Source organism: Phoca vitulina, unplaced genomic scaffold (genome assembly GCF_004348235.1).
Source record: "Phoca vitulina isolate PV1807 unplaced genomic scaffold, GSC_HSeal_1.0 scaffold36, whole genome shotgun sequence".
NCBI classification, from domain to species: Eukaryota; Metazoa; Chordata; class Mammalia; order Carnivora; family Phocidae; genus Phoca; species Phoca vitulina.
The window spans coordinates 6,038,867-6,063,553 of record NW_022589739.1 but is presented as its reverse complement, the minus strand read 5'-3'; the positions used below and the strand labels follow the sequence as shown (position 1 = coordinate 6,063,553).

At 45.5% G+C, this 24,687-nt stretch overlaps 1 protein-coding gene across 3 annotated transcripts in view; it reads right to left on the bottom strand.

Moving 5' to 3' along the window:
- Positions 1-24,687, bottom strand: part of GALNT18 (polypeptide N-acetylgalactosaminyltransferase 18) — a 353,506-nt gene that overhangs the window by 88,004 nt on the left and 240,815 nt on the right. For all 3 annotated transcript variants that reach the window (XM_032426923.1, XM_032426922.1, XM_032426924.1), the window contains exons 4-6: positions 15,487-15,670; positions 13,714-13,911; positions 9,205-9,319 (exon numbers count right to left, since the gene is read on the bottom strand). In XM_032426923.1, the coding sequence (XP_032282814.1) occupies positions 9,205-9,319; positions 13,714-13,911; positions 15,487-15,670 (497 nt within the window). The remainder of the gene's footprint in view (positions 1-9,204; positions 9,320-13,713; positions 13,912-15,486; positions 15,671-24,687) is intronic.

The following is a 24,687-nucleotide window of genomic DNA, read 5'->3' as shown; positions in this document are numbered from 1 at the left end:
ATAAACCCCTGGCCAGACTTATCAAAAATTCAGTAAAGTGGCAGGATATAAAATCAGTGCACAGAAGTCAGTGGCATTCCTATACACCAACAACAAGACAGAAGAAAGAGAAATTAAGGAGTTGATCCCATTTACAATTGCACCCAAAACCATAAGATACCTAGGAAGAAATCTAACCAAAGAGGCAAAGGATCTGTACTCAGAAAACTATAAAATACTCATGAAAGAAATTGAGGTAGACACAGAGAAATGGAAAAACATTCCATGCTCATGGATTGGAAGAACAAATATTGTGAAGATATCAATGCTACCTAGAGCAATCTACACATTCAATGCAATCCCCATCAAAATACCATCCACTTTTTTCAAAGAAATGGAACAAATAATCCTATAATTTGTATGGAACCAGAAAAGACCCCGAATAGCCAGAGGAATGTTGAAAAAGAAAAGCAAAGCTGGCGGCATCACAATTCTGGGCTTCCAGCTCTATTACAAAGCTGTCATCATCAAGACAGTATGGTGCTGGCACAAAAACAGACACATAGATCAATGGAACAGAATAGAGAGCCCAAAAATGGACCCTCAACTCTATGGTCAACTCATCTTTGACAAAGCAGGAAAGAATGTCCAATGGAAAAAAGACAGTCTCTTCAACAAATGGTGTTGGGAAAATTGGACAGTCACATGCAGAAGAATGAAACTGGACCATTTCCTTACACCACACACAAAAATAGACTCCAGATGGTTGAAAGACCTCAATGTGAGACAGGAGTCCATCAAAATCCTAAAGGAGAACACAGGCAGCAACCTCTTTGACCTCAGCCGCAGCAACTTCTTCCTAGAAACATCGCCAAAGGCAAGGGAAGCAAGGGCAAAAATGAACTATTGGGACTTCATCAAGATAAAAAGCTTTTGCAAAGCAAAGGAAACAGTCAACAAAACCAAAAGACAACCGACAGAATGGGAGAAGATATTTGCAAATGACATATCAGATAAAGGGCTAGTATCCAAAATCTATAAAGAACTCATCAAACTCAACACCAAAAGAACAAAGAATCCAATCAAGAAATGGGCAGAAGACATGAACAGACATTTTTCCAAAGAAGACATCCAAATGGCCAGCAGACACGTGAAAAAGTGCTCAACATCGCTCGTCTTCAGGGAAATCCAAATCAAAACTAAATGAGATACCACCTCACACCAGTCAGAATGGCTAAAATTAACAAGTCAGGAAACGACAGATGTTGGCGGGGATGCGGAGAAAGGGGAACCCTCCTACACTGTTGGTGGGAATGCAAGCTGGTGCAGCCACTCTGGAAAACAGTATGGAGGTTCCTCAAAAAGTTGAAAATAGAGCTACCCTACGATCCAGCAATTGCACTACTGGGTATTTACCCCAAAGATACAAAAGTAGGGCTCCGAAAGGGTACGTGCACCCCGATGTTTATAGCAGCAATGTCCACAATAGCCAAACTGTGGAAAGAGCCAAGATGTCCATCGACAGATGAATGGATAAAGAAGGTGTGGTATATATATACAATGGAATATTATGCAGCCATCAAAAGGAATGAGATCTTGCCATTTGCAACGACGTGGATGGAACTGGAGGTTATTATGCTGAGCGAAATAAGTCAAACAGAGAAAGACATGTATCATATGACCTCACTGATATGAAGAATTCTTAATCTCAGGAAAGAAACTGAGGGTTGCTGGAGTGGGGGGTGGGGTGGGAGGGATGGGGTGACTGGGTGATGGACACTGGGGAGGGTATGTGCTCTGGTAAGCGCTGTGAATTGTGCAAGACTGTTGAATCTCAGATCTGTACCTCTGAAACAAATAATGCAATATATGTTAAGAAAGAAAAAAAAAAGAAGAGTGTAGCAGGAGGGGAAGAATGAAGGGGGGGAAATCGGAGGGGTAGACGAACCATGAGAGACAATGGACTCTGAAAAACAAACTGAGGGTTCTAGAGGGGAGTGGGGTGGGAGGATGGGTTAGCCTGGTGATGGGTATTGAGGAGGGCACGTTCTGCATGGAGCACTGGGTGTTATGCACAAACAATGAATCATAGAACACTATATCTAAAACTAATGATGTAATGTATGGGGATTAACATAACAATAAAAAAATTAAAAAAAAAGACCTATGTTAAGGAGCTTACTGTCTACATTTTCTTCTATGGGTTTTATGGCTTCAGGTCTTATATCCAAATCTTTAATCCATTTTAAATTAATTTTTGTGCATGGTGTAAGAAAGTGGTCCAGTTTTTGCATGTGGCTTCCCAGTCTTCCCAATACCATTTTTTGAAGAGACTGTCCTTTCTCTGTTGTGTCTTCTTAACTCCTTTGTTGTAAATTAATTGACCGTATATGTGTGGGTTTATTTCTGGGCTCTCCATTCTGTTCCAGTGACTCATGTGTCCGATTTTATGCCAATACCATACTGTTTTAATTTACAACTTTTCTTAAGTGCTATTTTAGCTGAATTTCACATAATGTAATATATAGCATATTTATCATTCAGTTCAAAATATTTTCAAATTTCCAGTATAATTTCTTTTTTGACCTGTGAGTTATTTAGAAATGTTTCATAATTTCTAAAAATATGGCTTTTGTCTGTAATTTTTAATTGTGGATTTCTAATTGAATTCCATTGTGGTCAAAGAACATGCTCTATATAATGTTAATCCTTGAAATTTGTTGAATCTTGTAGTTATTAGATGCGGTGCTCTCTATATCCCATTGGATTCAAACTATTAATTATGTTGGTCTATCATTTACTTGGAGAAATTTATTAAAATCTTCCACTACATCAGTGGAGCTGTTGATGTCTCCTTATAATTCTATCAAAAGTTTATAATTGCTATGTATTCCTGATAAACTGTACATTGTAGAAATCTTTATTTGTACTAAAACATGTTGTAATGGTATTTTTTCTAGTATTAATGTAAGTACAGCAACTTTCTTTTCATTGGCATTTGCCTGTTATTAATTTTTCTATCCATTTAGATTTTAACCTTTCTGTATTATTACATTTCAGACATGTTTCTTATAATAGCCTACAGATAATTTCAAAATTCCAATTTTAAAATGTTTGTCTTTTAACTTAGTCCGTGTTAACTCACTGTATTTACTTATATATCTGGATTCATTTCTACCATCTCATATATTTTCTCTTTGTACCATCCTTTGTTTCTATTTCTCCCTTTCTTACCATTTTCATATTTTATTTTTCCTCTCTGCAACTTTGGAAGTTACACATCTCTTTATCTACGATTTTCATGGCTTCCCTAGAAACTTTAATATGTTTATCTCATCAAAATTGAAAGTCAACCAGTATCCTTTCCAACCTCATTAACATATAGGCACGTTAGAATACTCTAATTACAATCACCCTCTCCCAACTTATTTGCAGTTGTCATCATGCATTGTAGTTTTAATAATCCTGTAAGACATTACTATAGTGTTATTTACCATCAACATTTCTTTAGATTAACTCATAAATTTACTACTTTTTGAGCTAAGTATCCTTCTCTTATTTCAGATTTCCTTCTGGGATCATTTTCCTTATACTTGAAGTGTATCCTTTATAATTTATTTTAGTGAGGATCTGTTAGTAGCAAACTCTTGCAGTTTTTGTGTTTCAGAAAAAGGACTTTCTTTTACCCTAGTTAAAAGATATTTTTATTGAGTGTGTATATATATATGTATATATATATATACACACACATATATGTACATATATAAGCTCACAATTATGTTCTCTCAGAATATTTAAGCTATTATCTCATGGTCTTCTGGATTCCATTATTATCACTGAAAAGTCACTTGTTATTCTATCGTTAATTTTTCGGTAGTCTATCTTTTCTCTCTGACTGCTGTCAGATCTTCTCTTTGTCTCCGGCATTCACTATAACATGTCTAAGTGTGAATATATTTGTATTTATCCGCCTTTGGACAGGTCAACTTCCTGAATCTGAGGGTTGGCATCTTTCACCAGCTTGGGTACATTTTCAGTCATTATCTCTTCAAATATTGCTTTTGCCTAATCCTCACTTTTTACCATCTCCATTTGGAATTCTAAGATATTAGACCCTTTCCCTCAATTCTGTCTTTCAATCTCTCTCTCTCTCTTTTTTTTTTTCGTATTTCTTTCTTCATATTTCTGGGCTGATTTGGAATTATTTCTTTAGGTATCTTTCCCAGTTTACTATTTTTTCCTTTAACAATATCCATCTGGATGTTTAATCCATTCATTAAGCTTTTAATTTCCATTTTGTATTTATTTTGTATTTTTTTTAAGATTTATTTATTTATTTGAGAGAGAGAGAAAGAGCATAAGCGGGAGGAAGGGCAGAGGGAAAGGGAGAGAGAGAGAATCAAGCAGACTCCTCACTGAGCACGGAGCCCACCAGGGGCTCCATCACATGACTCCATCACATGACCTGAACCAAAACCAAGAGTCAGTTGGATGTTCAACCAACTGAGCCACTCAGGCATCCCCATTTTTATATTTATTATGTTCGAAATTCTATTTTTATCCCAATATGACTGGTCTTTTTAATAGTCTCTTCTTAAATATTTCCAATCTCCTATTTATTTAAGATTTATTTCCTTTAGAGAGAGAGAGAGGGAGAGGCAGAGGAATAGGGAGAGGGAGAGAATCTCAATCAGACTCCCTGCTGGAGTGCAGAGCCCGCTCAATCTCATGATCCTGAGATCATGACCTGAGCCAAATCCAAGAGTCAGACGCTTAACCGACTGAGCCACCCAGGTGCCCCACGAATCTCCTACTTATTTAAAGCTAGTATACAACTTATTTCATATCCTGTGTCTAATAGAATCAATACTTGAAGATTTTGTAAAACAAATTTGGCTGTCCAACGCTTTTGCTCTTGGTGCTTTCGTTTTCCCTTGTTTGTTTTGTGATTTTTTTAAAAGGTGAACTCACATTCCTTGAAACTCTGACTGTGGAAAGTTTTATAGCCTGGGTTAAAGGGGTCTTTCCCCAGAGAGGGTTGTATATATTTCTGTAGATGCCTAAGAACTTCCCACAACTTTAAGTTAAATTCTGCTTTTGAGATTTTCTGGACCATGAAGTATTTTGAATTATGTCATAAATCCAAGGGAGGGATTCACAGAGGAGAATTTTTCCTCTCTTCTCATCATAAAATTGAAGTAGGCAATTTTTACCCTAACACTAGGGGTGAGGGTGGGAGTATTTCTAGCTCACCTAACACTGCGATAATTGGTCTTTGGAGTACCAGTTTTATGGGAGGTAAGGTGGGGAGCCAGGGGGCTATTATATTAGACTCTTCATGTTGGGAAACCCTGAGGCTTTGTATCCTGTCCTCTGTACTCTGTGAAATTAAGAAATCATCAGCCTAAAGTCACCAGGTTCTTCAAATATAACAGACTCAGGCTTTCTCTAGGTTCCTATTTTCACTCATGTTTTGGTCTCAGTATTAATTTCCTTGGGTTGTTATAACAAAGCACCACAAGCAGGATCTCCTAAAACCACAGATTTATTCTCTCACAGTTCTGGAGGCTAGAAGTCTGAAATCAAGTGTTGACAGGGCCATGCTCTTTCCAAAGCCTTAGGGCAGGATCCTTCCTTGCCTCTTCCAGCTTCTGGTGGCCCCAGGCATTCCTTGGCCTTACTCCATTCTCTGCCTCCATCTTCACATGGTCATCCTCCCTCTGTGCCTGTGTCCAAATTTTCCTTCTAAAAACACCAGTCAGGGGCACCTGGGTGGCTCAGTCATTAAGCGTCTGCCCAGGGTCCTGGGATCGAGCCCCGCATCGGGCTCCCTGCTCCGCGGAAAGCCTGCTTCTCCCTCTCTCACCCCCCCCCCCCCCCCTCTCCTCTCCCTCGCTGTGTCTCTCTCTGTCAAATAAATAAATAAAATCTTTAAAAAATAAAAATAAATAAATAAATAAAAACACCAGTCATATTGGATTAGGGCCACTGTAAGCCAGTATGACCTCAGCTTAACCTGATTACATGGGCAAAGACCCTATTTCCAAATGAGATCATATTCACAGGTACAGAGGGTTAGAACTTCAACATATTTTTGAGGGGAGTCAATTCAATGTATTTATTGTCTCTAACAATTTCTTAATTTCCTACCACCTCTTGAATGCTCTCTTGTATATTCTACCATTTTTATAGCCATCATCTATACAATCTTTGTCTCCTATTCGATGTCAGCTCTTATATCTTGCTCTTTTCATTCTGCTTGCCCATAGCAATTCCCTTCTTTTTCCCACTGAGTTGTGGAATTAGAAATCAGGGGAAAAAAAGGCTTATTAGAAAGGAGCATAAAATAAGAATAAGGCTTTACATGGGGACTCAGTAGATATAATTGTGAATAGAGTAGAAGGAAATTATTGCATGGACACTGTAATACTTTTGGGGGGGGATGCTCATAGGTCTTTTATCCCTAGATCACTATGGTATATCTATCTAGGCTTTCACATCACAAGGATCTGGGGTTGAATCTTTTCTCAACCCTTATAAGTTGTATACATATGTAAGCTCTTAATTCCACAATTCCCTCATCTGAATAAAAGAAGTATTCTAATAACAACTACTTTTTAGGGATGCAGACGGATGGCATAGTTAGCAGCCAGAGTGGGTACTGAGTAATTGTGCAAACAATTCTTTCTCTGTTCCAAATGGGTAAGGACTTGGAATAAGTTGCCTCTGATTCAAAGAGGTGAAAAAGGAATGTCTGTCCTTTTTACAAACAATCCTGTGGAGTCATTGCAGGGGGATCCTAGATAAGGAAGGCGAGGCACTGAGATGTGAACTCACAAAACACGAAAGGAAGATACTAATAACCACACAAAATGTGAAAATCTATTTTGGGGATGATGAGTGGTTCTGGATCCCTTAAAGGGGAACCTGGAATTCAAGTGAACTAGCTCCTCCTTCTGCTTGCAGCTCTGCCCACCAACAGGCTGTTGGGTCCCTGCCTGAAAAACCACCTTTCCCTTCAACTACCATGACATGTCATCTCTGTCAAGCGGGAGGGAGGAAATAGAGAAAAAGAAACGCCAGGCAACGTTTTATACTGTATTTTACACCCTGAACACAAACCCCAAAGATTTTTACCACGTATCTGAAAGCCTCACCCAGGCCCCCACTCCAGAGCAGCTTTCTAATCTAGGCAAGGAGAAGCCGGAGATCTCCCACCACCCCATGCCTGCCTCATGTCCATGTGAGAAGAGCTCATGCGTCTAACTCCTCTTGGTCTTTACCCAGACAGCACGCATATGGGAGGGGCCTCTACCTGCCCCGCCAGTTCCTGGCAGTAGCTCCTGGTGAAAAATAGTATGTTTGGGGGCCACCATGTACCCAGGAGTGGTGCTGAAACAAGGTGGTGAAGAAATGAGTGATGGAGGGAGAGAGCTGGAGAGGCCAGGGAGACGCTGTGGGCGCTGTCCTCTGTGAATCCATTAGCTCCCCACGAACCCCACGCATTCGGACGGCCTTCAAAGCAATTTCTCTGAGTTTCAGTGAACACGGGCATCTAAAGGTGTTTTCTAAGCTCAGCTTCAGCCAAGCTGCTCCTGCTGCCAGTCTTCAGAGCCCTAGGATTAAGTCTGGGCAATAAGTGCAGCCCCCACAGTGCTGGTCAGGCCACTGCAGATATTGGGAGATGCTCTGTGGAGGTGCCCCGCCTCCCTTTGGGGCAGGGTGAGGTCTGTCCAGGGTCAGCTGACTGCCCAGTGGAGGGGGCAGGTCTAAGGAAGTTAGAGGTAAGAGGAGGGCGGATCCAAGCTGGAGTCCTTGAGCGGGAACTGGAGATACAGACACTGAAGCCAAAGGGGCAAGAGTGGGGGCATTGGTTGGAACCAGCCAGATGTTGGGGTGGTCTGCATGAGGGCTGACAGTGAGGAGGGATATCTTGGATGACCGCCAGAACACCAGCAGGTTCAAGGTCCTCTCCAAGGGCTGTCACACAAGGATCTGCCAGGCTGCTTAAAATTAAGATCCCCATGGACAGGACAATGGAGACCACTGTGGAGACAAGCCACAGTTTGAATGTTGGGATTTCTGTGAGGATAGGACCACAACCTGGGCAGAGGGGTGGGCTTCCCTCTAGGATGAGGTGCTTCATTGTATCTGTTATCACATTCCTGCCGACCACCAGGGGACCTCATGCATCCCTCAGATGTGATGGGGGTGGGGTGTCATTTTGGAGTTATCTTTTCATGGGCCCAGGAGAAAAAGTCAGAGCCTAGAAAATGTTCCTGGGGCATGAGAAATTAAATGATGCCTATTGTGGATTTGCACCATGTGTTGATAGTTGCAAAAAGCCCTCTAATTTGGGGCAGGATAGTGGCTACCTCTGAAGAATGGCATGAGGTATGAACAGGTCTGAGTATCTGACCAGCACATGGTGGGGTCAGAAAACAGAATGGAGTGAGCCTGGCTGTGTTTTGCTCTTTATACCCCATGAGTTTATTTCCCTATAGCTCTCTTTTTCTTCTCTTCTCTTTTCTTTTTTAAGATTTTATTTATTTATTTGGGAGAGAGAGAGTGAGAGAACATGAGCGGGGGGGAGGGACAGCAGGAGAGGGAGGGGGAGAAGCAGGCTCCCCACTGAGCAGGGATCCCGATGAAGGGTTCAATCCCAGGACCCTGGGATCATGACCTGAGCCAAAGGCAGATGCTTAACCAACTGAGCCACCCAGGTGCCCTCCTGCAGCCCTCTCTTCACAAAGTCTTTAGGAAAGCTCTCTGGGCTGCTGTGGAGGAGGCAGAGAATATCAGAGTGAGAAATCCCAGGGGGAGGTGACTCTGAGAGGAAGTGACTCTGAGGGTCACTCTGGTCCAGCCACCCCTCGATGCCTGTAGGTCTCTTCCTGGAGCACATCTTTGCTCAGCCCTGAGGAGCCTACGTTTGGTTTTAACAAAGAGGTTGTTCCTGTAGTAGGGAGCTCGACTCTCCCATGTCCCCAGCCCTAGCCAAAGCAGTTTCTGAAGTCCTATTCTTCCCGAAAATTCTATAGGTCTCCTCCTCTGTCTCTATCCTGTCCCCAAGCAGCTCTGATCACACACATGGAGCAAGGTTAGGGACTAGACATTCAGAATCCATCTGTGACCCTTACCCTTGAGCTCCATTTCTCCACCCCCTAGACTCATTTACCTTTTGGGGAGCAGAGCCAAGCCCTCTGGGCGGGAACCCTTGCTTACCCTGATCCCCAGCTCGACATTCTCGCCTCCGTAGACCTCCATGCCTTCGTCCAGTAGGCCGATCTCCTGGAAGTACTGCCGGTCCACAATAAAGCAGCCGATGAGGGCAGGGCTCCTGCAGGGGTGTGGGGAGATGGGCCAGCAGTTAGCAGAGGGGCCGCTTCCTGGGGAAGGCCAGAGGAGTCCGAGCAGTGGTGCCTTCCTACAGGAGGATCTCTTCCTCTTCCTTCCTTTGCCCCCAGAGCCGGTGTGGGCCTCGTTCTCTCAGTGGCCCTCCCAGGCCCACCTTCACCAGCTGCTCTAGGGGGGCGGTTTCTTCAGGGTGGCGGCAGGGATGCTCCTGTCCCGGGGCCAGTCCTCATTGCGGGTGGTGCTGAAATGGGTGACAGCCCAGGGGAGTGGTGCTCAGCCCGCCAGCCGGGCCCGAGTGTCTGCATCTCTAGCTGCCCTGACACCTGAGCTCCAAACCACACAGCCGGTCTCTGTTTCTACCTGGGCACCCGAGCTAACTCCCCACCCTTCCCCAGCTTGGGTTCTGCACATCAACCTGGCTCACTTAGAAAGATCAGTTGGGGCTTTGGAGAGCATGGTAAATGACTTGGATTTTATCTGGAGGTAAAGGAGTGTCAGTGGGGAATTTTAAGCAGACTTTGGTATGAGCAGAAATAAGTGAGTCAGAGAAAGACAGATACCCTATGATTTCACGCTACATGGAATTTAAGAAACAAAATAAATGAACAAAGAAAAAAAAAAAGAGACAAACAAAAAAACCAGACTCTTAAATATAGAGAACAAACAGATCTGTGCTTTTAAAAGAACCCTTAGGCAGCTGTGGGGTGACTGCCTGGAAGAGGCTGGGTGGAAAGAGGAATCCAGTTGGGAAGCTTGGTGCTAGGTCTAGGGAGAAATTATGACGTCCTTGACCAGAGGATCAGGAATGGGGAGAGGGATTGTTTAAAGACACATCTTAATGTAAATCCATAGAACTTAGAGACAGATGAACAGGTGAGAGAGAGGGAGGCATCCAGGTGCCAGCTGGCTTTGTGGCTTGGGTAATGGTGGGGTGGGGACCACCCATCAATGTGGGCTGTAGAGAAAAAGCTGGTTTCAGAAGGAAGAAGCATTCCCTACTGGGAAAACCGATCTGCAGGTGCCTGTGGGACACTAGGGGGGGATAGCCAGTGGGTAGGGCTTAGTGGATGGCCTGGGTCTCAGGCCGGAGCAACACATCCACAGCCAGTCAGTGCAGGAGCTGGAGGGCCTTTCCTGAGTGAGAGCGTGAGTGTGGGGCTCACTGGCTGTGGGCAGGTGCCCAGTGAAGCACAGAACTTCACTAGGAGTGATTCGGATTGGGAGAATCAGTGTGAGTGCACTTCTCTGCTGAGAGCATTAACTTACACAAATGACTTTGAATTATTCCACTGCACACAGCTACCATTTCTAGCCCTTGTATAGCATCTTATCAGCTGGTGGCTGAAGGAGTTGGAGGGGAACAGAAAGAAAAAGAGAAATGATGAAACCTCAGCTATGAGAAAACTGTCAGTCACATGCAAATGGACCCATCTTTGAAATTGGAAACTCATCAAGGTGGAGAAACAGCTCTTCTGCAGGCCATTGCTTTGGACAATGCCGGTACAGGAGGCTGCTCAGGCAGAGACTGGAGCCTTGGGGTCCCTGCCCCTCCTCCTTTCAAATCACAGCATTTTATTCTGGATGGGCTCACATTTCATAGACCGCGGGCAGCCAGGGCAATCAATCTACTTCAATCCACTACTCCGAAAGTAGGCTGAGTTCCTGCTCTAGTGGAGGATGCTTGATCCTGTCCTTGGAGTTGCATGCTATGAGTAAAGTCCCTGCTTGGCTGTGTGTCACTGAGAAAAGTTCCCTAGCTTCTCGGAGCCTCTGATTCCATATCTATGAAACAGAATCAACTATAACCTCACACAGATTAAATTAAATAATGTAAAACCTTGAAAACCTCTGGGGCATGATGGTTACTTGAAAAATCATTTAAAAAGATGCACTTGCACATTGAAGAAGCCCAGAGAATCCCCTCTTTAGATGCATGGTGATTTAAAAACATCAGCCCGGCAGAGTGGGCAGAGTGAAGTCTTAACCCTCTCCTTGACATTCTTGAAATGTTGAATATTTCAACATCATGTTCCAAGACATGCAGGAAGGGGTCTTCCCCCATTTGGCCAAACCCACTCAGGGAAACATCAGAATCTAAAACAGTTACTGTGCAATGAGCATAGGCCACTTCAGACAGTCTATTACTTATTAATCAGCTAGGGTATGAAGTGGACCCAGTCAGCCTGAACGTGTTATTGGCTTATACCTTACCTCGTTCCCAAAAAGATTAGAGATAGCTTACAAAAAATGTACAGTACATTGAAAAACAAAATACATAAATGTCTGAAAAGACCAAAAGTTCACAACAAATTGGGGGCCAGTTAGAACACAGCATTAGGTCCTCCTTCACAGTTCTTAAAGGAGACCCACAAAATTGATGCTAAGCTTCCTGGTAGCCAAGGTGAAAATGAACAAACATGTCTTAGAAATAAGATTTATAGTTCCCATGTGAAAATTTCATACTCATTCCTTGGGGCTAACAAGATTTTCTTTGACTAGCCGTCAGTTTGAAAGAAATTTCTCATGTCAGTCTTCTTAGAGGTCACTTTGGGACATAGTGAACAACCCTCTCGAAGACGTCACTTTAGAAAGCAATAGAAGGTATCTCTGGACTCTTTTTATAGCTTACATCATGGGGCACAGCACTGACGTACAGCTCCAAGGAAACAGGAGCCAAAGTGGGCAAGGTATGTTTTTATAACCCACAGCTTTCTGTGGGGTTATCTTCATCTAGGAATAAAATCAATAATGTTCTTCCCAAAAAACTTCCATGAATATAATTTCTCTCGGGCAAGTTTTTGACAAGAATTAGGTGATGAAAACTTTGCGCTGAGACGATACTCTCTGTCAAGGGCCTAGAATGCAGGTTTATGACTAGGCCAACACATTTCAAGATGAGCAGAACAAAGCAGCAAATATCAGTGCAGTCTTCTGCAAGAATGTTCCCTGCATGACAGCATACCTCCTTCCAGGATCATTCAGCATGCTGAACGGCAGAATGCAGCCATGCCAGTTCTGAGTTCAACAGTGGGTGTCTATGGGATGACAACTAGATGTGGAATCTAGCTGACCTAGGTTTGGATCCTGGCTCCACTGCCCACAGCCTTTGGCAGGGCCATTCTCCTTCCTCCATCTTGCGGGTTTTCCTCATCTTGTAAAACAGGGATGACACAATGAGCTGTCACAAGGTTATAATGAGGAGCAAATGAGACCATGCGTGTAAAAGGCCCTTTCACACAGCAATACCCGAACAAATATTTAACAACACAAAATCGTGGCAGGGGCTAACAGGTGGGTAACAGAGATAACTGCGGGAAAGCTAGATGGTTCTCTTCCATCCTGTTTTAAATGTGAATACAGTTTTTTCTTCTGGCAAGGAAAGATGTGATCTCAGATAATAATCGCCCACTTTCAATTAGATTTTTCATAATCTTTCTCCCTCAGGTAATACAAAGCAACATCAGTTCTAATCTCCTCTTTCATTCCAAGAATTGTCCCCTGGGCCACCTCTGGTGCCATCTGTGTATTTAATGGGCAGGACTCTGCAGAGAGCATAAAGGCACCCGATCTGTGACTAACCAGACAGAAATAAGGGCTGGTGGTGTGGCTGTTTCAGAAGTCCCGACCCAGAGAACAGAGGCTGCACAAGGGAGTCATCTGGGGTCTGGGAAGGCAGCAGTGAAGGCAGAAAGAGCTTGGGATCCTTGAAATGCAGTTTGAAGCCAATTTTAACTGAATCCTACAGGATAAACTCAAATAGCAGCAAGGCATAGAAGCTGCTGTGGGGTCTGATCTTGCCTCTCTGCCCCTCCAGCCTCATTGCATGGGGCTGTGTCCTCATACTCCTCCTCACAAAGGTCCCTTTATACTTCCTCTGTGTCCATGAACTCACTCTGTCTCTTCAGCTATGAGTGTTCCTGCCCAACCTTGCCATCTACTATATGCACTTAAAAACAAGTGCAAAGTCTCCAAAAAAGATTCTTCCCACTTTCTGTGCCGTTTCCTCCAGCAATCATTTATTATTCTAATTATTTTGTCTGTCCTCACTAGACTGCAGGCTTTTGGGGGCAGGAACTGAGCCTTAATCACTCTGGATCCCCAGCACCCAGCACAGCCGTTGGCTCTCAGCAGGTGTCCCATAGTGATGTGTTGAAATGAGTAAGTTTGAGCCTCTGAATGGATTCTGGGTGCCATGGTTCTATTGAAAGGGATCATCAGGGCCTGTGAGTGGTGACTGAAGGTCATTTGTAATTCCTTTCCAACCCCCACCCCATCATCCCACAATGGGGCTGGAGTTTGGGGAATAAGGGTTGAGCTGGGAGGGGAGCCCTTGCATGGAAGATAAGACGGAGAGACCTACAGGTAAGGATGCTTTACCTGATTGGGGCGGTGGAGTTCTCCAGCTTCCACCAGGCCTTGGGGGGGTTTAGGTAGCGGCACCACAGCTCCCAGTCAAAGCCCTGGGCGGCCAGTGGGTACTCTTCTATCTCAAAGTTGTCATATTTGATGTTGTCAAAGGATGGTGAGATGATCCGTTTCCGGTTCTCCTTTATGCGGGTGAGCACAGGTTCAGCCCTGAGCAAGAAGGAGGGAGAAAAGGGTGACTGCTTCCAGGGTGGATAAATACTAGACTGGAGACTCCTAAAGCTCCTTCCCCTGCAGAAAAAGGCAAAAAAACTACCTGGCTATTTGCTCCAGCGGGTTGCTCTGCCTCCTGGGAAGGATACCTGTTTAACCTCCACCTCACCGCCCCCCCCCATACTTCTGGCTTGGCAAGAGGCCTGGCCACTCTTGCAGCATGTCCTGGGCTGACTGAGAGATTCTTACTGCCTTAGATCCTTGTGTCTGTTCGCTTTCCTTTTTTCCACTAAAAAAAAAAAAAAAAAAAATCAAGACCTAAGAAAGAAGAAAGAAAGAGATCTGAGGTTCTATAGGAAGCTTTCAACCTGGGCTTTGATTTTGCTAAAATTCAGTGTATCAACCAGGAGGAAAAGGCAGAGGAGGATGGCAGAGGCATGGAAGTGAGAACAAACTTATTTCCACCAATTACTCAATGCTGCTTCAGTCCTCCAGACGAGCCACCCCATCCCACGTGTTCTCCACTGCCCGAGGAGTGGTGGGGAGTAGTGCTTTCCAAGCAGCCAGGAGGCCCCATGGGCACCAGGCAAGTAAAGTGTTTGCCGACAGGAATGATGAGCTTCTTATTAATAATGCATTTGTTTCATAATTGTTTATTCAAATCAGCTTGAAATAGTAAGTGTCCCTCTCCTCTTCTGGCCATAAATCCAATGAAAATGCTTTTTAAATAGTCACAAATGGCAAGCAGGGACTTCAACTATAAAAAACAGCTTCATTGCAGCCTTAATTTGAGCCTGTTATGTAAAAGCATGCCCAAATCGAGCCATGTAGTGTGCATGCCTGGCTGCTCCTTCCTACTTAAGGGCCCTCCTCACCCCGGCTCTTTGCAAAGCCACACACAGTGGGCTGGCCACAGTGCACCAGCCGGCCCTGCAGGGATATGGGTATCAGGTGCCCCATCCCTGCTTGGCTGCAGCCACTAAGGCCATATACCTTTTCTCTTGCCCCACGTGGCAGCTGAGCAGCCCTGGCCAGGGAAAGGAAGGTTTTGTAAGACCCAGTTTCACCAGTAGGGACAATCTGAGATCCATGTTATGTCTGGCCTGGCATTTTGGGGGGGGTCCCACCTGTGATAACATCAAGCTACCTTCTCCCCCTCTGACCCCTGGGCCTTGATCCTGTCTGTGGGGTTGGGCTCCTGCCTCAAGTCTGGTCCAGCTGTCCCTTGCTGGGCAGTTGCAGCCCTGTCCTTAGCTGGGCTGGTCCTCTCAGCTTTGCCCTTGGCATTTACCTTCTCCCAGATCCCGCCTCCTAGAGGCAGACACTAGCCAGAGTCACACCCTATGTCACCATAACCTTTAGACACTGTGCTTTGACTTGTTGACCCCCAACTCTCCCCCGCCTCGAAGGGCCAGCCCTGTTGCCTACCTCAGTCACACATCCAGATCTCAGCTGTTCCCAGAATTCTCTCCTTTCCCCACTATGACTGAGGTCCCAGCATGCTTTGCACTCCTTTGAGCTACAGCCCTGGACCACACTGGGACTCATCTTCCTCTCCTGATGGGCACTTACCAGCCCACATTGAACTCCACATGGGCATCGAAGAGGGCCACTACGGGGGCGGTGGCCACCCTCCAGCCGCTGACTCGGGAGCGGATGAGGCCTTCCTGCTTGCTGTGGCGCACGACTTTGATGAAGCCCGGCTTCTGGCCATTCACCTTGTCCACATACTCTGTCAGCTTCTCCTTCAGCTCCTCTGGGAGGGAGGAAATGCATCGTTAGCATAATGGGGGAAGGTGTGATTAAGATATTCACCCTCTTAGGGTGAACTGACTCCCCCAGAGAGAGGCTGGAGGGTCCATTTCCCTCTCCAGGTCTCCTTAATCTTCCCCAGGATGGCCAGCACCACTCAGCTTTGAAGGGAAACAGTTTGTATTGAGCTCAGCAACTCGCACAGGGCCACGTGCTTCACACATCCTATTTAATCCTTACAACCAGCCCATGGGAAAATGGGCCTCAGAAGGGTTTCTCAATTTGTCCAATGCCATGCAGCGTGTGAGTGGCACAGGCTGGTTTCAAGCCGGGTCTAATGACTTCAAAAGCCATATTCTTCTCATCAGCTCAGTGGCCTCTTTCTTCCCCAGTGCCCTCCATTGGAGCTCCTCTAATGCCCAAAGAAAGCTTCCATCTGTGAAGATTACAGCCCGGGACCCAGTCCTGCCTGGATCTCCATCTTTCCAGGAAGCGGATGACCAGGCATTACGCCACGTGAGCAGTTGGTATTGGTTTGTTGCCTGCTGTCACCTGGCTAAGCATCTGATTCCCCTGCTTCTTCATAAATGTGGATGGCTCCTGTGGGCTCGCCTCTCAGCTGGTGATAGCAGAGCCGCAACATTCACTGGGTTTTCCACAGCAGTTCAGGCAACTGCCTATGCCACCCCTTTCCCCAGGATGACCGGAGTGGGCTGCATTCTCCTACGTGCAACCACTGTACCTCCCCAGGACTCAGTTTCCACCCTCTGCCTGTGTTCTCCAGGACTGCCCCTTCATGTGCCCTCCTCCACCTTCTCAGCCTGCCCAAGCCCAGGCCCTGGAGCAGACCCACTTGGGCTGAGCCTCGTCCCTATCAGAGGACGGCAGGAGCTCCGTGTCCCTTGGTGCCCAGTCCGGGACCCTGCCAGAAAAGGGTATGAGGTAGCAGGCACAGTGCCGGGCAACAGTGGGCGTGCCCCATGGCAGCAGCCCTGTGTACTAGAAAGAGGATGGTGTTTGGAGTCAGCAAAACAGCCTTTTAAGGCTGCTTTCCATGTATTAGTGCTATGATCCTGGGCCTGTTACTAAACTAGTTGTTGATATCTAGGTGGATGTCTGGATGTGGTGAATGTATTTCCCATGTGGTAAGGACATGAATTTTGGGGAGCCACAGGGTGGATTGTTAGGGGTTGAATTGTGTCCCTGCAAAAAGATATGCTGAAGTCTAACCCTAGTACCTTAGAAGATGACCTTATTTGGAAATAGGGTCTTTGTAGATTTAACTGAGTTAAGATCCTCACGTCCTAATCCAATATGACAAGTATTCGTAAAAAAGGAGGAACTTCTGACACAGACACAGATGCAAAGAAGGAAGACAAGTAGGGAAACAGAAAGAGAAGATGACCACCTATAAGCCAAGGAAGATCTGAGGGTACCGGAAGTTAGGAGGCCTGGAACAGATCCCTCTCTATCACCTTCAGATGGGGGCATGGCCCTGCTTGATTTGGACTTGATTTTGGACTCCAGAATGGTCAGACAATAAATTTCTATTGTTCTAAGCCACCCAATTTGTGATACTTCATCATGGCAGCTCCAGAAAACTAATATAGTTGTTATGAGGATTAAATGGGATTAACATTTGTGAAAAATGCATAGCACGTTGTAGATGCTCAAAAAAAGAATGCTCCTTTCCCCCCTTCGTCAGTTTCCATCACACTGGGAGTTTTAAGAGAAGAAGGAGCTGCAAAGCCTTCTTCCTGTGCTCTGGTTCAGGACCACCTCCTCCTGCTCTGCCCTGTCTCTAGGTTAGAAGTCTGCAAGCAGCAAGGCCATGGCAGCCAAGCAGGAGATACGAGCATGTGCAGGGACCTCGTGCCCAGGGAAGACCGTCAGGCATGGTGGCCACTGCCAGAACTGGTATGTCCTCCCACAGACATTGATTTCAAATCTTCTTCCACACGATGCTGGTCAAACAAATCGGTCTGGATGGATGGGAAGGATATGGTCCCTAGGCATCCCTGCTTGAGTTCTCATCACCTTGGTGAGGGAACTGGGCATCCAGGGCAGAAATGCTGAAAGGGAGGCAGGAAACTTGGGTCCTAGGCAGCTACCAACTTGCTCTGTGATCTTGGGCAAATCCCTACAAATGCCAAGACCTCAGAGTTAGTTGGACAGGATTTTAACTTTTGTTTTGCACTGATTACCCATCTAAGGTTTGAATCCCCTCTGGCTAGCTTGATGAGTGATCATCCAGCCCCTGCAGTGACCAGAAACACTACAGCCCATTCCTTAGTGGGCCACTCCAACGATTAGATGTTCCAAATGCCAGCATCCTTCCACCTCCACTCACTTATCCAAGATTTATTTTGGGGCCAAAGGGGGCAGATCAAATTCCTCTTCCACATGACAACCATTTAGAGTGAAAGACCATCCTTAAGTCCTTGCTGGGATTTCTCTAGGTCAAATGTCTTTAGTTCCTCTGTATATTTCCTCACATCTGTGAGTTCAGGTTCTTTTATCATGCTGAACTTCCCTCAAAGTATGTGCTTTTCTTTAACACTTTTAAATTATGCACCTAGAAATTGGCCTAATACTTATGGAGTAAATTGGGCTATACAGAATAGAATGAACGAATCACTTCCCTTATTCTAGAATCTATGCACCCATTCATATAGATGAAGGTCACATTAATTTGGCCTGCTTTTGACTCAAATTGAGCTTCCTGGAAAGACAGCTACAGGTCCTTTTCACGCGGTGCTGCTAAGCCAGGCTCCTTCATCCCTTTTCTTCATGGCTGCATGCATGTGTTGGTGCATGCTTGTGTGTGTGTGTGTGTGTGTGTGTGCATAAGCATGCTCTGAGCCAAAACATAGGCTCTTATGTTTAGTCCTCTTTCATTCAATCTTTTTAAAGATTTAACCATCTCTCTGAAGTCAGAATGTCTTGTCCCTGATTCTGTTGTCCAATGGCTTTGTGATCTAGCCCTCCAGCTTTCTGGCTTCTGCAAAAGTGATCAGCATATGGCCTCGATTATCATTCGAGTCATCCTTGTACACAGTGTGACCCTTTTCCCAGAGTTAGGGGCAATGAGGCCTGTCAGGCTTTCTCGTTCCAGCCTGATGAAAATTCAGGTGACTTTTAGGCTGCCGTTCACACACCACGTATCTCACTTTAGCAGCTGTGAACATGACCTCATGATCTCTGAACACACAGCCGACTGGGGAGGCCTGGAGGTACCGCTGTCTGCAGGTGTCACGAGGTCGGCCATGCAGTGGCCTAACTCAATGTGCCCCATGCTTCCAACGTCTTCAAGCATGGCTGCCAGGAGGCCTCTTAAAACATTTCCTGTTCCATCTCTTCAAAGGTCCACCTCTCATCTGTCCTTTTAGAAAATTTTAAATAGAACTCAAAAAGCCTAGTATTTCAACTTTTGAGGGTGGCATGAGTCTGGGAACTTGGAATAAGAAGTGGGCTAATACCAAAGGATACCTTTCCTCACCTGCAAGGGGGACATACTTGTCCTCTTCTCTCTCTTTCCACCCCTTGGGTGAGAACCACTGCCTACAGGACCACTGTTGTTGAGTTTATTGGTGGCACGGGGCTGTGGATGACTGCCACCCAATGATCCTCCAAGAATCCTGCCTCCCTGAATTCGCATCCTTGTGTAGTTGCTCCACACACTGAATCCGGACTGACCATAGGGCAACAGGATGTAGCAGGAAGGACCCAAGCTGGTGGCAGGCCTAGGCCTTAGGAGGCCTTGCAGCTTCTGCTTTCATTGTCTTGCTGCCCTAAGTAAGGAAGACCAGCCTCCTTGAGCTTGAGAGGCCCAGGGAGTCTCCATTAATTTAGGCCACCCCACTGAGGCCCAGACATGTGAGTGAGGCCATCTTGGATCCTTCAGCTGACTGTAAACGCAGAGGGAGCCCAGCTGACACCCTTTAGTACAGACATGAGCTGCCTTATTGCAGAATTGTGAGCCAATAAATGGTTGCTGTTTTAAGCCACTAACTTCTGGGCTGGTTTGTTATACACAAAGGCTAACAAAACAGGCTCTATTATTCTGGTATGGTGCTGAGGTTATAGTAAGATTGTGAACTCCTGATGCACAGGAAATGTGAAGGGCCAGACAGACACAGAAGAACCACTGAGAAGGTGGCAGCAAGGGAAGAAAAGTCTTTGCTTCTCATAGGAGCTGCTTGCACCTTTGTACCTCTGAGCTCTGTTAAAAGAACTAGAATAAAGGTTTCTGGTGGACCAGCTAGAGAAAAATTCTGTTCTCAGCCTGCTGCATCCTGGACATTGGCTACTGATTAGAAGACAGCATTCCCTTAGCTCTGATCAAAAAGCTGCTATCAAAATTTGAAAAAGTCCTGAAATACTGCAGATAATATTGGCTCATAGTCTTTGCAAAGTACCTTTACCTAATTAGGTTTTCATGTTTTCCTTCAATTTTTATCAGTTGCCAAAACATGTAAGAACTATCTCAGAGGCATTCTGCGTTTGCTAGGAAACTGGTCCAAGATACTGCCTATTATATATTATCTATAATGTATATATGATAAATACCTCTCAGAACTCAGCTCAAAAGAACATATGAAGAACTTGTGGTTTTCTTTATACATAAACACAAATCCATAACCCCTCATATTGACCTTTTTGCCAAGGCTGCCAGGAAGCTCAGAGAAAAATCTAATGACTCATCACAGGGTTTAGCATTTTTGCCTCCCTACCTTTGCTAAAGATTTGATATTCAACTTCTTGTCTCCAAGCTGCATTCTTTTACTTTTTTCCCCCTCTGTAAGCTACCTTTAACTACTTCTTGAAATATCTATAAATAACTTTTTTAAAAAAGATTTTATTTATTTGTCAGAGAGAGCGAGAGAGGGAACACAAGCAGGGCGAGTGGCAGGCAGAGGGAGAAGAAGGCTCCCTGCCGAGCAGGGAGCCCGATGTGGGACTTGGTCCCAGGACCCCGGGATCATGACCTGAGCTGAAGGCAGATGCTTAACCGACTGAGCCACCCAGGCGTCCCTCTATAAATAACTTTTAATAAAGTGTCTTGGTGGAGCAGGGCAGGAACATAACTGTGGAAAGAAGGGGAAAGCTGTATTTCATGTCTGTTTTAATGTGTTGGGGAAAGAAGAGGTAGGGAGTCTGCTCTCTGTGACTTTGCCAGATTTAGAATCAATGGTGGAGTTGTCAATAGCCAGTGTTGAGGGAGAAATACAATTTGCACCCTGCCTGGGGCCAGGTGTCATCCCGCTTGTGTTGCTTCCTCCAGCCCTCCTACTGTCCACAAATCCCTACTCTGCTGACATCTGAACGACCTCTGTGAATCAGCTCTCCTGGGAGCCGAGCTCATCAAACACCATGCCCCTCTTAGGAGGTCACGGGCCACTCCCCACCCTCCCCATGTGGTACCTCCCCTCTGAGCCCAGAGTGCAGGCTGCTTGCCTGCTTTCCCTCCTTCAGACGTAGGAGCCAAGTCAAAACGCGGAATTGGACCAGCCTGGTCAAACAGAGCCCTTTCTTTCCTCCCCGTATCTGCCCCGGTGCTGCTCCCATAAAAAGCAATTAGCTTCACAGGGTCATCCCAAAAGAAACAAAATGCAGGCTGAGCAGAAGTCTGGTACTAATGGCTGTTAATCTGATTTAAACACCTAATGAGATATTCTCTATCTCTTGCAGAAAGGAAAAGAAAGGATCAGGAAATTGATGCCGGATGGAGCTTCGCTCTTTAGAGGGCAGCTCCAAAGACATCCTTGCAAAACGGCCTGCCCACTTCCTCATCACTGCTTCCGGGGCTCATCTACACCACAGATGACTTGGCCTCAACTCGTGTCTCAGGGTCTGCTTCTGCGGGAACCCAAACTAAGAAGTAATCCGTTCTCCAGGACACTAGGGTCCCCACCAGCATGTGAATTTTTAACCCTTGATGGATGTATACGATGTGTATGTCTATGTGTAGGATGACTGAAGTTCCTCTATGCCTCTATCTCTGCAATTAACTGGCTACTGTTTCATAAAGGAAATAATAATAATAGTAATAATAATGATGATGATGTACCAGGCATTTACGCTTTGCACATAACATCTCATTGAAGTCTTTTGACAACCCTATGATGTAGTTACTATTAATATTGTATTTTGAAGACAAGGAAATTAAGGCACAATGTGACCCTGGGAGTAAACGGTGAAGTCAGGATTTAAATCCAACTGGGCTGGACCCAGAGTTCACACTCAGTAATCTCCGTGCTGCCTCTCTAGGATAAAAACTGGTCCGCATGAGAATCTGCTTGGTTGAAACACGGGCTCCGGGGATTGCCCTCCACAGAGTCTGATTAGGTAGATCCAGGGCCAGAGACTGAATTTCACACAAGCTCCCGGGGAGATTCTGATGGGTAGCCAAGCCTGTTAACAACTGAAATAAAGGAGCATCGGTTTTGTAACAGGCGGGAAAAGGAGCCTCCCCTGTAATAGGTGTGGCTCTAGCCCTTGGCAGGAGACATCAGACTCCGTCTGAAAAAGGCTCCCCACACCCCACCTGCCCAGATAATTCCCTCTTCATTCTTCCAAACCCCCCGGGGCTCCGTCTTGCTGCTCTCAGTGACACACCCTTCATTTTCCAGTCGGTTTTCAATTCTCTGTGTGTGGCCGTCTTTAGATCTGCTGTTTTGGACGATCCCTGTAGTTCCTTAGCTGCCCTATGCCCAGGGCACTGTCTTTTGTTCCTTCTGCCCAGCCCCACAGTTTCACGTGAGCCGGCCCTGCCCACCTCCCTAACTCAGTGCTGTCCCCCAAACCCAGCTTAGATCAGAGGTCTCCAGTGCTGGGAGGGGAGTGTGAACATCCCCCACTGAGAAATGCTACTAATTGCTAGTCTCCAATGGTGCTAATTTAAAGATTAAAAGCACAGCACATTTCTGTTTATTCTTCCAAGAGTGAACAGTAGCTGGTCTTCCTCAGATCAGAAGATTAACCGACTCTCCTCTAAAGCCATTTAGGGCCATCGAAACACAAATGATATGTCAACACATTTTAAAAGAGAGATTATTCATTAGGATGCAACAGTTGTCAAACCTGCCTGATCATCCACTTACCCGAAGAGCTAAAAAATGAATAAATATAGATGCCACCCCACCCCCACCCCCTTGAAGAATCTGGAGGGGACTGTGGGCTCAGGCCCACTGATGAATGATGGTGAGCTGGGCTGAGACAGCCATGATCCCAGGATACACCCAGGGCAGCCTTGCTTTGTGCATTCCTCTCTAAGATCACTTTGGACAAGGCTTCAAATCCTGGGCAGTTAACAAATGCTTGCAACAAGTTTTCTTCTTCTGTCCGATACACTTACCAGCTGTACTTCCGACCCGCTCCTTTAATCGCTGCACTTCTTTAAAGTCAATTGATACTGAAGTAGATTTGCAATGGCCTTAAATGGATCTCCTTACTCAGGACTTGGGGAAAGGCTCCACCTGGGAGCCCCATAGATGGCATTTAAAGGAGGACGGGAGGGTCCAGGCAGAGTGTCATGATCTTTCTGGGAGGCTCCCAGCACTAATTCAGTCTTGGCAAGTTACAGCAAGCCCCAGAATTACCACCCCAAACACCCAGCCATCTGTTTCTGGGTCTATTCTTTCATGTCAGAGCCAGGCATTAGTGGCGACCAACCCCACAAAATCTCTGCACTCCTCACTTTGTGGGGTCTCCAAAGCCAGGCTCTCAACATCCACTAATACCTTCTTATCTGCTTCAAAAGGACTTATTTTCCCAAAGATCCTGTATGCTGTAATCACATCGTCAGAACTGGTTTTTGAAGACGGCAGTGGCAGGCGTAAAAATGGTCCCCCAGCCAGTCAAGGATGTGTTAGGTGCAAATCAACGCTACTCTTTCTCTCTCTCTCTCCCTCCCTCCCTTCCTTTCTCTCTCTCTTTCTGTCTCCACAACAATGAACCCAAACTCGATTTATAACATTTGCCCATGTCTGTGGTATAAATACCACTGCAAGAGCTGATTTCAAGCTATTAACCTGATGCCACGGACCCCGAGAGATGGGCATGCAGCGTTGAGGAAGGGTATGCACGATCAGCTGGCGACAGTTCAGGTCAGCCCAGCACACTGGTGCTAATGCCCAGCTGGTGGGTGCTTCCCCCTACTTAATATAGAATGGGCACTGTGCTCTGTGCTTGAGAGCTACTCATCCCATTCTTCACTCATTCATCCAGCAATGGTGTATTAAGCACACATGAAGTACTGTACATTATTCTGGATACCCATCTAATTGAAATCTCACTACCACCCTGCAAACAATGACATTTATAGCTAATGTTTATTTATTTAGTGCTTACCACATGCCAGGTTCTGTTCCAAATCCACTTCATATATTTCTCATGCTGTACTCTCCACAACTATGATAACTACTCCAGGTACAGTGTAGTATTAGCCCCATTCCATATATTAGGCACTCCGAGCACAGAGAGGTGGAGGCATTTGCTCAGTGTCCCAGGGCTGGAAGTGGGTAGGATGGGGATGCAAACCCAGACACCCTGACTCAGGTCCATGTTCTTAATCCCAAATATGATTATCGTCAAACGACAAAGGCGAAAACTCAAGGAGCAGACTTTCAATGGCATATCCAAAAGGACAGAGATGGTAAAGAATGAGCAGGGGTTCAAACTCAGATCTGTCTGACTCTAAACACTGCTATTTGCCACTCCGCCCCACAGCCTACTAAAGGAGCCACAGGCTTCAGGCCTCCCTCAAGAGCCTTCTATGATCACTAATTCAGTTCAGAAAGAAAATATTCTCTTCTAGCTACTATGTATCCTTAGAGCCCAAGGGAAGGGATCAGACTGCCACACTCAGCTTCCTTTTGACTAGAGGGCTGGTAGAGTATTCACACACAAATCTTTTTTTTTTTTTTTTATGTTATGCTAGTCACCATACATTACATCATTAGTTTTTGATGTAGTGTTCCATGATTCATTGTTTGCGTATAACACCCAGTGCTCCATGCA